General features: G+C 37.0%; 1 protein-coding gene across 1 annotated transcript; it reads right to left on the bottom strand.

Annotated features, from left to right (window-relative positions):
- Positions 1-2273: 2273 nt before the first annotated feature.
- On the bottom strand, positions 2274-3260 carry LOC113235379. Its single transcript, XM_026471058.1, has one exon. It carries the CDS (start codon positions 3258-3260, stop codon positions 2274-2276), a length of 987 nt encoding a protein of 328 aa, XP_026326843.1.
- Between the last annotated feature and the right edge of the window lie 8855 nt (positions 3261-12115).

Below are 12115 nucleotides of genomic sequence, written 5' to 3' on the forward strand. Positions count from 1 at the left end.
TTAGACATACACCGTCCACTTTATACTCTGACTGGACAAAATTCTTATTTCTAGTAAACTTAATGTGAAAGCAATTAGATGCATTTAAATTCATTTTATTAAGTTTACACCAATCGTGAATAGAATCCAGATCCAACTGTAGAAGGTTAACATCGCTCTGGGTTTTTATGCTTTTGTATAGTTTAACGTCGTCGGCAAACATGGAACACTTACTAGTTTTGATTCGGTCGGAAATATCATTTATGAAGGCCAAGAAAAACCGATTTGGACCGAGATGGGAGCCCTGGGGCACTCCAGAAGTAGGCTCGAAAGAGGAAGACTTAAAAGCACCGTTACACGTTGTTGTCTGTGTTTTAGATAAGAACTAAGCCAATTGAGCAGTTTGCCATGAATGCCATAGGATTCAAGTTTCGACAGCAATAAGTTATGGTTAACACAATCAAATGCGCTGCTAAAATCGGTATATATTGAATCAATTTGAATTCTTTTATCAACGGAATTGGTAAGGTCTGTAGCATAATTTAGAAGGTTACTAACAGTTGATTTATTTTTCCGGAACCCGTGCTGAAAATTGGATAAAACTTTTTCGAGATGATTTGTAATGACAGGACAAACAATCTTTTCAAATATTTTAGGTATCACACTCAAAATGGATATCGGTCGGTAGTTTTTTATATTACGTTTATCGCCCTTCTTGTGTATAGGTACAATGTTAGCAGTCTTCCATTTCGATGGGAATATTGAAGTATCTATTGATTTATTAAATAATATCATTATGGGTAATGCCAACTGCTCATATGTCATTTTAACAAAAAATGGTGGTATGCCGTCGGGACCAGCACCTTTGCTTGCATCAACAGATTTTAAGAGTTTCGCTACCGTACGTTCACAGATCGAGACACGATTTAGCATGAATTGCGGAAACCTATCATGGCCAGAGATTTGCCCTACCCCATCGGAAGAGGAAAAAACAGAGGAAAACTGCGTGGCGAAAAGGTTACAGACTTCATTGCCAGTACAAGCTGTTCTATCATCGAGAAATATCTCAGCAGGCCAATCCGTATCAGCACCCCGTCTCTGCTTTACAAATGTCCAGAATTTCTTAGGGTTCTTTTTGATAGCTTCCTCAGTGTCTTGAATGTAGTCAGTATAACATGAGGAAATCAGAGATTTTACTCGTTTGTTAGACAACTTTAACTCTGTAAGATCCCTAGGATTATTATATTTATTACATTTTGCACAAATTTTTTCTCTTTCAGATATTAAAGCGATTAGTGATCTCGTAAACCATATTGGGTGTTTGAGAGAGCGACGTTTCGTTTTAGGAATAGTTGATTCGATGACGGAAAACAGTAACTTGTAAAATCTGGAAACAGCGACATTGACATCATTACAGCAGGATAATTCAGAATCCCAATCAATTTTATTCAAAGCAGTTTTCACCAGATTATAATTTGCTTTCTTAAAGTTATGAGTCGCAAATTGTTTACTAGCCATATTAGATTGCGACTGTAATTCCATAGTAATTTCGAGAGCAGGATGATGTGGATCGAGCTTGCAAAGCGGATTATCGCATCTTACAACCTGTACACCTCCGATATTGCTCAATATCAAATCCAAGATTCTGTCGTTATGGTTCTTCACATTGTTATATTGCGACAAATTATTAAGTGACATAAAATCAACAAAAGTATATCCTAAGTTACCGCTATAGTTTGAAGGTGTTAATTTAATACAGTTTTCAATATCAAATTCCCAATCTATAAAACCTAGATTAAAATCTCCCACAAAAACTACATTGCCAGTATGGGATTGCATTACGATATTACAGTTCTCAATCACCGAATTCAGAGCAGCAGTAGTCACAGGAGGAGGCAAGTAAAGGGCACATAACAAAATTTCTTTTACTGTTGAATCACAGTTATGATATTTCACAGCGACCCACAGATCTTCGTTGCTGCTCTCAAAATGCTGGACTCTCCTAGACTGTAGATTATGTGAAACAGCAATTAGAACACCACCCCCAGATTTACTAAGGGAGGACGTAGTATAACGGTCTCTTCTATAAACATGATAGTTGCCAGCAAACAGTTCGCCGTCGAGCAGACCATCGTCCAACCATGTTTCAGAACCAATAATGACATCGTAGCATGTAGAAAGTACAGCCAATTGAAAATCTTTAGTTTTGGTTTTGAGTTCTCGGAAATTTTGATAATAAATGTTGAACGTAACGATCTACCATTGGGTCTTCTTAAGGACCTGAGAGCTCAGACTTACAGGTTATTCAGGTTTTCATACGACTTGATTTGTTTAGCAGGAGACTGATCATTTTTCCGAACGAAGATACGGCCGTTGCGAATCCATACGTATTTATAATCCTTATCTCGGGCAACATGTCTCGTACGAGTGTGAAGTGCTTTGTAATATGGAGCCAGGTGTTCTGATACAAATATCGGCGACTTTTTTCCACCATAGCCGAGGTGTCCAGAGTGAAGCTTTTCAGATGGAGTTGCTTTATTAAATTTGGCAACAGCAGCCAGGATTTCGTCACGTATTGCAGTGCCAGGGAGCTTCACTACAATAGCGCGTGGCCTTTGACTGTAATCATCCATCTTCCGAACCCGCGTGCAAGACAGAATATTAGTATCAGCAATGGGCCTTGAAACCGCAGAACTTAATTGCTTAAATACGGAGACAAGATTTTCAGACTTGTGCTCGGGGATTCCATTTATTTCGACATTTGTTTCACGTGCGTGTTGCACGAGTAGATTCAGTCTACCAGAAAGTTCATCTACCTTGCTTTTTAGAGTAGTATTGTCTTTGGATAAGTTTCTGATTTTTTCCTCCGACGACTGAATGTCCGACTTCATACGATCATATTCGCTGCTTAAGAAATCGATACTGGTTTTAAGGTCCTGCAAAATACGCAACTCATCTTTGATGGCAGAGATATCCGAGCCGAGTGCCAACTCCACTGCCGACCTCAATGAACCGCGAATCGAGGACTGTATTTCCGATCTAATCACGCTCAGTAGCTCCGGCTCAATAGAAAGAGATGACTGGTTGGAGCTTAATTTTTTTCGTTGTGTCACATTGTCAAAAGCGTCACTGTCCATATAATAGTCAGCAGAGACGCCTGCCTCGCTACAAGTGCGCTGCTCGAGAGTTTTCGGCTGTATAGGGGTGTTGGTATTGTCGCCTTTCTTTACTTTAACGCGACAACCTGGACAGGACCACTTGGATTTAAGTTCCTTATCCATTGAATTAAAGTGCTGTCGAGTAATGTTAGCACATGCAAGGTCATAAGTGTCATTGCAAAGACAACATGACAAAAAATTCTTGTCTGATAGCTTATGCAAGCATCCAGCACACTGTCTTAATTTTGTGGACATAATCTCTTAGTTAAAGAAAACAACCAAAAACGAAAAATATTTACAAGTTGGCAACACTAAATGTCTAGTGTCAACTATCGAGGCGACGTGTGGCGGCAACTATAATGTCAGTTGAAGTTGACAGTAATCATTTGACATGACATTAAATATCGCCAAAGTATCGCTATAGTATCGTTTTATTATTGGTACCAGGTTGAGTGTAATGCGCTATTTCGTCACGTCGGACCCGAGCGCAGTAGCTGTGCGGCCAACACAGTGGACCTCTGTTACGACGACCGTGGGTTCAAATCCAAGCAAGGCCAAGCGCCGTCGTGAAAGTTGTTTAGCTATTTATTTCTTGATTCCAGTCCAATAGGTGGAGCAGGCGACACACAACTGGCAGGCGACAGTGTGACAGGCGTCAGAGGGCGACTGACAGGTGTCAATGGAGGTGAACCACAGCAGCGCAAGTGCGGGTGAAACAGGTATGCCCAATCCAATATGGAGTCCCCCGCAAATGGTGTTCAGCGTTAGAAGGTAAGAGAGGGCCCGAGCCTCAACGCAGATTGGAAGCCACCTACTTGAAATTGCAGCCGAAGCACCCGCAGCGGATTCAAGATGGCGCCGTCGATGAATGGGTCCTCTTGCAAGATGAAACGAGAGGGACCGAGTTTGTCTGATTTATGAAACTGCAGCGATATGTTGGTTAAGAGAAGCGAATAGATAAATAAATATATCAAAAATAACGTATGGCACCTGCAGACACGTCCGCCAACGATGGTTACTGATATTGATCTGTAATCAGCGGATGTTAGAAATTTTGATTCAATGTTTTGTTGTGACAAATTTTTGTCCTATTTAGAGATTCGATCACTGCTAGGGCTTCGAAGAATGGTGTCCGTCATTGTGCGAGTTAAATGAAAATTGAACAGAGGATGTTTGACCTGACGAAGAACGTAACGTGATATTGCCAGAAATATAACATGGAATTTTGAACGAATAGAGGAGGGTTTATTATGCATGCGATGTCATATCTTTAAAAGTAAAAGTGAATCTGCATTTTTACGTTGAGTTTTCGAAATACGTCTGTGGCCGAACGGTTGCCATGCTGGACTACCACGCAAGTCCCGGGTTCTATTCCCGGGCTGCGAAAAATATTTGCATGGCCTACATTTATTTGTTTTGTGAGTATGAGTGTAATTTGTGGTTGTCCATGTGCGTGTCCATGGCAACCGCGATACAGGATTTACTCAGTGCAGCAGGGGATATGTTAAAAAAAAATGAAGTTGGAGAGTAATTTTAAAGTAAAAAAATGTTCCATTTTGCATCTTACTTTCTCTAGTGTTTCCTCACACTTAAAACATATATTTTGCTACCGCAACTATACGTTAGTTGTAGTAAAGAAAGTATTACCATAATATCTCAATAGATTATGCTGAATAAAATGTTCATATTCATAAAGAGCTGTAGAACCCTTTATTACTAAAGTTTAAAAATCTTACGTCGTCCAACTTCGAGGCGTTCGCTTACTTAACTTGGCTGATAGTTGCAGATTTACCGACGTGGACGGTCCATTAAAGTGCATAATCCTTTAATATTTGTTTTGTAAGATATTGTAACAAAACTTTAAAACACACTTTTTCCGTTTTTTCCGAAAAATCTTGACGTGAAAATGTTTACGAAAATAGTGTGCAGTTTACATGACTCAACTCGGAAACATTATGTGTATTTGGGGCGATCTACGGGAATTCGTCCAGTGGAGCGTTCGAGATGTCGCTGGATGGGAGGATGGAATCGCCAAAGACCTGACGGAGCTGAATGTCCCCGAAAGGTTGGAACTGGCACAAAACCGTAAGAGTTGGCATACTTTGGCGTTGGAGGCCAAGATCCACTTCGGGTCGCTGAGCAAGGGAAGTAAGTAAGTAAACATGTAAACATTATGAGCGAACGGGCGTATCGTAGAGATATCGAAGATTTTTGTGAAGTGTGAAATCTACTGGCTTAGGGCCAACTGAATTCTTTTAATTGAGGAAAACTTGCAGTACACTTACAGCTTTTCTGAAAAGTTTGTAAAGTATAATGACTTCCTTCGTAACTTGAATGACTTCCACCCTGTTTTGTGATGAAGCACATCGTCTTCAACACTGATACGACTTAAAACTGGCAAGTGTAGTTAAGTAAAATGTGATAGTTGCGTCTTGAAATAAAAATACACAACTGGTAATTTGTCAGTATGGGCGCAAGGGCAGTGCTCCTCAGATCTTTGTGATTTAAAGCACTGCCTGGTACTGCAACTATTATGGATTGGCACGTTACTTACCACCAGGTGGGCGACTTGTCCGTGACATTAGGAGTGATATTAGGCAAATTGAAACAGCATAATGTTATCAATTTATTATCATTTAAAAAAATAATAAAATAAAAGTCGTGGTAGCCTAAAAGGTCTGACCAACCGCCTCTCAAGCAGAGGGTCGTGAGTTTGTGAGGTTCGAATCTGGGTTTACACCCATGAGTTTTTCGGACTTTATGTGCGAAATTTAATTCAAAATTTACCACGAGTTTTCAATGAAAGGAAACATCGTGATGAAACTTACACACATCTGCAAATCAATGTGTGTGAGATTCCCAATCAGCCGTGGGTTTGGAAAACAGTCCAAGCCCAAGGGCTTGCCACTGCTGGGTGTATAATTAACTAACTAACTATTTATTATTATATTATATAGGACAAATTCAAATATCATTAAAAGTGATGTTTTTTATTATGACGCTGTTCAAGTGGGTGAATAATATGTACGTAATACGGGAGAGTGATTTGCAAGTACTTTATGGGTTTTTTGGTTATTGTATTTTTCGCTAAAAGCATTTAGAAATAGAGTATAAGAATATATTGTACCCTAAATACTCCTATTTATGAAATAAATCAAAATAAAATTTCGGTGCGAGTTAATAGAGCGTCACAAATTTTTATCAATATTGTTATGAATTTTGGTTAATGCTGATTATATAAAACGATATCCAAATGTATGAGAAGTCATTGTGTTATCACCACGGCTCACTTACTAATCGTGCGGCCATTGAGTGGACTATATTTGCAAAAATTGTCAATGCAATGAAAAGCGCTCAAAACAATGAAAAGAAGCAAATAACGCATACGCGAGCAGTCAGTAAATTTTAAACTCATGATTGCTCCATACTGGCGATAATCCATCATTGAGATAGGGGAACAAAAAGTGATTTATTGCCGATCCTCGTTAACGATTTAACTTTTAAACAACCACTGGCATACGTTCGTGGGTTTGTCTGGCCGTTATTGGTCTAGTTTGTTAAGTTTAAACATGCATTTGCTTTGTTTGTATGATAAATTAAGTAATTACGGTGGATGTTTACGGTTTTTAATTTTTATACTATTTTTTATGATATCAAGCAACGGGGCGAATAAATCGTGCACATGAAACATCAGGAAAGCAGAATAAACCTACGGAAGATTCAACGTGCATAGTGGAATACCCTCGTACACGCCTCCCGTACCACAGGGGTGATGTGCTTTACGATTTCATCCTATCCAATTACCACTACTTACTAATTACTTAATAATGACTAGGTTAAATTAAAAAATTTAAATTTTCTTGTACCAGACCAGCTGAATTCATATCCGGCTTTTTATTGTACTAAGTGACGGACGAACAAGTTATGCGCTTGGCGCTTGGTGGTAAGCGACACCCCTGTCCATAGCAGTTTCAGTGCCACTGAGAGTTCTCATTCTACGTTAGTAACATGGGCGCTTGGTGAGGAGGTATCGGGTTCCATTCCTGGTGGAATCAATTTAGTAATGGATGTTTACCAAATTAGTTCCGGTCAGGGTGTTCTGATTCACTAATCAGATCACTAACCCTGGAGTAACTAAGACCACCGTCCTGGAGATATAACCGCCTGGATTCATGAAATAGTGTTGTTGTATTTTATTGTTGTTGTAGTATTTATGTTACATAAAGTATTATATAGTTTTTATGTATTTGCGATTAAAACACATTGGAAATGAAACTATTGTGCAGATCTAAATTTAAATCTTTGCCATCTAATTCAAACGCGACCACGGGATTTTTAAAGAACCGGAACAAAGGTGGGCAGTGGGTAAAAACTGAAACAATCCGCCCGGGTTAATACCCGAAGCGCTAGCTTTTTTCCCATTTCTGCCCAAGTTAGTGGACGGAAACGTAAAATACGGAATTTGGTATATTACCTACATACTTATTTACGGTTAAAACCCGGGCGCTTGCGTTGGTTTGTTTGAAAAACAATTACACGCTATTTGGATCCGAAACAAGTTTCATTTCCAATATGTCCAATATACTCATATAGAAACATATCACGGAGGAAGATGGAGATTACGAAACGTCATATCTTATGAACAGATTGATACATTAGGCACGAGTTGCTTTTACATTGGTTTGGCATAATTCAAGGTTCTGATACTTAGGTAGTTGTATATGTACATATTTATAACTACTATCGATGTGAATGAGTCGATGGACAAACATCCAGACTGATCGTTAATCCATTATTCGGATTATCGAACATCATCGTCGCTATTGTAACATGTTATAATTTATCCGCCAGGACTGCCGAATGAAATGCTCTCTTTGGAGCTGCTTTGTTTGGTACTGTTTGCGATTTTAGTTTAGAGCCGTTTGTTGCGGGTTGTCTCATTAATAGACTGGTTTGATTCAACTACAGTCTGTCGTTTTTGAAGACGGAGTAAAATTACATTTCAAGGGTTGCTAGTTTTCAAAAAAATTTAAATAGTTATGTAGTTGTTCTCAATGGATTTATCGATAGATAGTGAAAGAAGACAAACATTTGCTAAAAATGTCTGAATTGTGAATGTTATGACGTTATAATAACTACTAATTGCGTTATTGCATTCTTTATTATTATTTTGACAGTTATCGAGATCAATTTTTATTCATATACAGTTTAACAAGAACAGCCGGATTTGATTATGTATATGGAATTAAAATGAAACTCTTTAAACATGTCTCCTCGTTGTATTTTTCATAAACATAGTTCTAAATACAGCGCATGTACGTATGAACTTACAAAAATTGACAATTCAAAGGTACTTGTCCTCAGTAATTGGATGAATAATGGGTCGAGAATGATTCAAATGAAACAAGTTTGGCTATTTATTCAATAAGCGTGACCAATATTCAGTCGATAGTCGATTGGATATTTATCGACTGCAATCACTAGCTGCTCGCAAGCGGGCAACTCTTTTGCGCAATGAACTGTCATTTTACTCCGTCTTCAAAAAAGACAAATTATAATCAAGGCTATAACATTTCAAGACCCTCGCGCGGAACGTATCAGATGCCCTTAAATGGCTCTTAAAAAAATTAATACATTCAGGCGTAACTTTTCTGAAATTAATATTAATAAAATGGAATTAAATTAATGTGCAATTCTGCGAACCCAGTGAAAGTTAAACTTATTTGTTTATTATTAAAATATAACAACCCAGTAAAAGTTAAACTGTGCAAAGTAGCCGCGCTTGTATTGAATATTTTATTCATGCAGTTAATTTTGCCACCCAGAAAAATATATTCAACACTAAGCGCAGCTATTTTTACGGCTTAACCTTCACTGGGTTCGTGGAGCAGCAAATTAATTTACTTCCATTTTTATTAATATGAATTTCAGCAAAGTTACAGCTGAATCCATAATTTTTTTAGAACTAATCTTGGGATGCGTATCGCGCGAGTCTCTTGAGGTGATGTAGCCTTGATTTGTTGAATCAAGTCGGTCTTGGGTTCGTTGAGTAGCAAGTAATTTTCATTATTGTTATTAGTAAATTAGCTTAATTGCACGGTACATCCGTTATTAAACTGTAATACCGTGTATATATTTACAATAAATAAATAAATCATCTAATCGGGGTGTGTATAGAAGTGCTATAGAGATCACATTGTGGAAATGGCAACATGCAATAATTCAGCGCAAATTGCTCGTCGCCGTATATTGCCGAGCGACAACGCGTCACGCCCGCATTGTGACGAAGTACTTAATACCTACCTTCTGATTTTACGATGCCACTTTTCCATCAGTAGTGTAGTTATTATGAATGTTTCATGTCGTAATATACGTTTCACTGCAGAAGGAGAGGTCTTATAGTTCTAGCAGGACCTGCTCATTTACGTAATATATTCTTCGGGAAATATTTCGAGGAACGCTGAACAAGGTTGAATTATGACAACAATGTTTGTAAAAACTACTGGCCACATGTACCAGAACTTTTAATCGAAATCAAAAGACGATTGAAATAGTAATTCTTTTTTCAAATTATATTCTGGTAGAGATGTATGTATATGTGTGGTGGCGTAACTTTTTAATACAAGGAATTTATTATTTGTCCTATAGTTATGGTTTTTAAAGATTAATAATAAGTGTAGTATTGTTTTGAGAAAAAATGGCAAATAGTTCATTTAAAATTGAAATAATTACACAAACTGTAATGAAATCATGGCTTTAAATACGGGTTGCTAGAATACTGAGGGTCGTATTCCAGAACTCTACTCAATGCTCAAGTCAGGATTTGAGCAGACTTGAGTATGATTTCAAGCACTGAAAATACGACCCTAATGGCAAGGACTTGAGTTTGATTTTGAGTGCTCACTGCAATACTCAAGTCCTGACTTGAGCATTGATTAGAGTTCTGGAAAACGAACCTCAGTGTCTTTGACTCCAAAATAGAATAAATTTGCGTTTGTATGAATCCCGCTCGCATTACTAGAAGGAATAGGAATCAGTTATCACGTTAACTGAATGTGGTTGGATTGTGACTTTACTTCTTTGAAGAGTTTTGAATCATCAACGTGTTGTTCCCTTATGATTAAAAAAAAAACGATAAAAGTAATTTAAAACCAAACGTGATTCGTAAGATTACATTCATGCATAACATGTCGGGACTCGAACTGGCATCCACCCGCAATAAAGCATACTCCCAACTAAGCACAAGATAAAACAAGAGTACTTTTTTGTATATTAGTTTTAAAATATTGATATATATCCATATACCCAAATTTTATAACAATTACGGGCAGTATAAGGAATGGCATAAATTTACCAACCAATTAAAAACATTTTAATTAAAATATTAATGCTAGTTTGTCTATTAAGTAAAGAAGGTAAGAAATATAATGTGAAAAAGAGAAACATATTTTCCAATTTTATTTATTCAAGTCGATAACGGTCTCAGATAACCTGTCAGGTACACCGGCGACCACTACAAAGAAAGCAAAGGAGAAAATAATGCGAACACAAAGTTTTATACAAACGACTACCGTTTTAAAGTTCCTTTAGCAATCTCCGAGAAATCTGTAGCGGAGGAATAGGCGGGGCAGCGAGTTATGTCTGCAGGCGACAGTCTTTCGATTGAATTTATTACTGTCTTTTATATGCCCTTGCAGGTTGCGTTTTGCCAAATTGGACAAATGGCATTGAACTTTTACATAACTTCTTTTAAGTTGAGGGGTCATTTCAATTTGGCATTATTGTTTTTCAGGTACACAAAAGTAAGGTTTAGTCGACTTAGCATAGGAAAAATAAAAAAATGAATTTTTGAATACTAAATAATGGATAAATATAGAAAGTTTCAATAGTTCCCGATGTATCGTACCCACTTATTCGATACATCCATTATAGTTAAGCTATAATATTTACAAACAAAAAACAAAAAAAAAATGGGTATTTTTTTGTATCGTACCGTATTTGTATACAATGTTTTAAATTTGGGATTCTCTCTGACGAAATATTAATAAATATTTTTCCAGATAAGGGGAATTTACGCATTTAAAAAGGAAATGTTAACAGTCTGAAGATTTCGATACCTTAATTGGTCTCCTGGTGCAGTTTTGATACTGGTGCCGTTACTACTTTTATGGCAAAATTAGCTATTACTCCGGGTGCACTTAAAAACATTGACTTTAATCAAGTTAGCATATCAAAATACTTGATGGATTTAAACACAATATGATTAAATTTATTATATAGGTAATGTGGTTGCTGTCTTTGTGTTTAGACAGCCCAGAATTCGTTACAAGGAAACAAGTTGTATGTTCAGCTTAAACAATATCCAGTTTCTTTCAATCTCATTATTTGTTCAGTGTCCTGAGGACTATATTAACACGTGGGATATATTATTTTCTGCAACGTTTCATGCATTCTTATGTAACTTTCAATTTATTTAATTTTTACTTTTTACACAAATATAGATGCAATTCGTTGGCAACTATTTGGTTTATCTTATTCATTTTATCACTTTTTTAGACAGAAATTGATTTTGGCATTCATTCATGATTCCTGATTACACAAAATACAAAAAAAACGATTGCAAGAGTCTTGAAATCAAAAATGACAAATCAGAACGTACGTATGTGGAACTTAGAAAATGAAAAAATATCAGGAATAATAAAGTTCCAGGTACTTTCAGAACGACGTTGATTCAGTCTCTTTACACGATGTGATATATAATTTTGAAACTCAACACAGTACTAGAATATTAATTATTAGAAGAAATACGACCTAGTTCGTCCAATATTATCACTAATTGTTATTGAAGTGTCCTGGTGTTACCATCACGTTTAATCACTTTGGATTTGGTACGAATTCATAAACTGAAAATGACAACATTTATTCCATTAACCATTCTGTCCTGACCTCCCAATCGTCCGTAATTTTATTGTAAAGGG

This window comes from Hyposmocoma kahamanoa, unplaced genomic scaffold (assembly GCF_003589595.1).
Source record: "Hyposmocoma kahamanoa isolate Upper Pololo Valley unplaced genomic scaffold, ASM358959v1 87, whole genome shotgun sequence".
Classification (NCBI taxonomy): Eukaryota; Metazoa; Arthropoda; class Insecta; order Lepidoptera; family Cosmopterigidae; genus Hyposmocoma; species Hyposmocoma kahamanoa.

What these genes read in the sequence shown, in the direction of transcription:
- LOC113235379 (XM_026471058.1), bottom strand. Translation starts at nt 3,260, where the DNA reads ATGGATAAGGAACTTAAATCCAAGTGGTCCTGTCCAGGTTGTCGCGTT.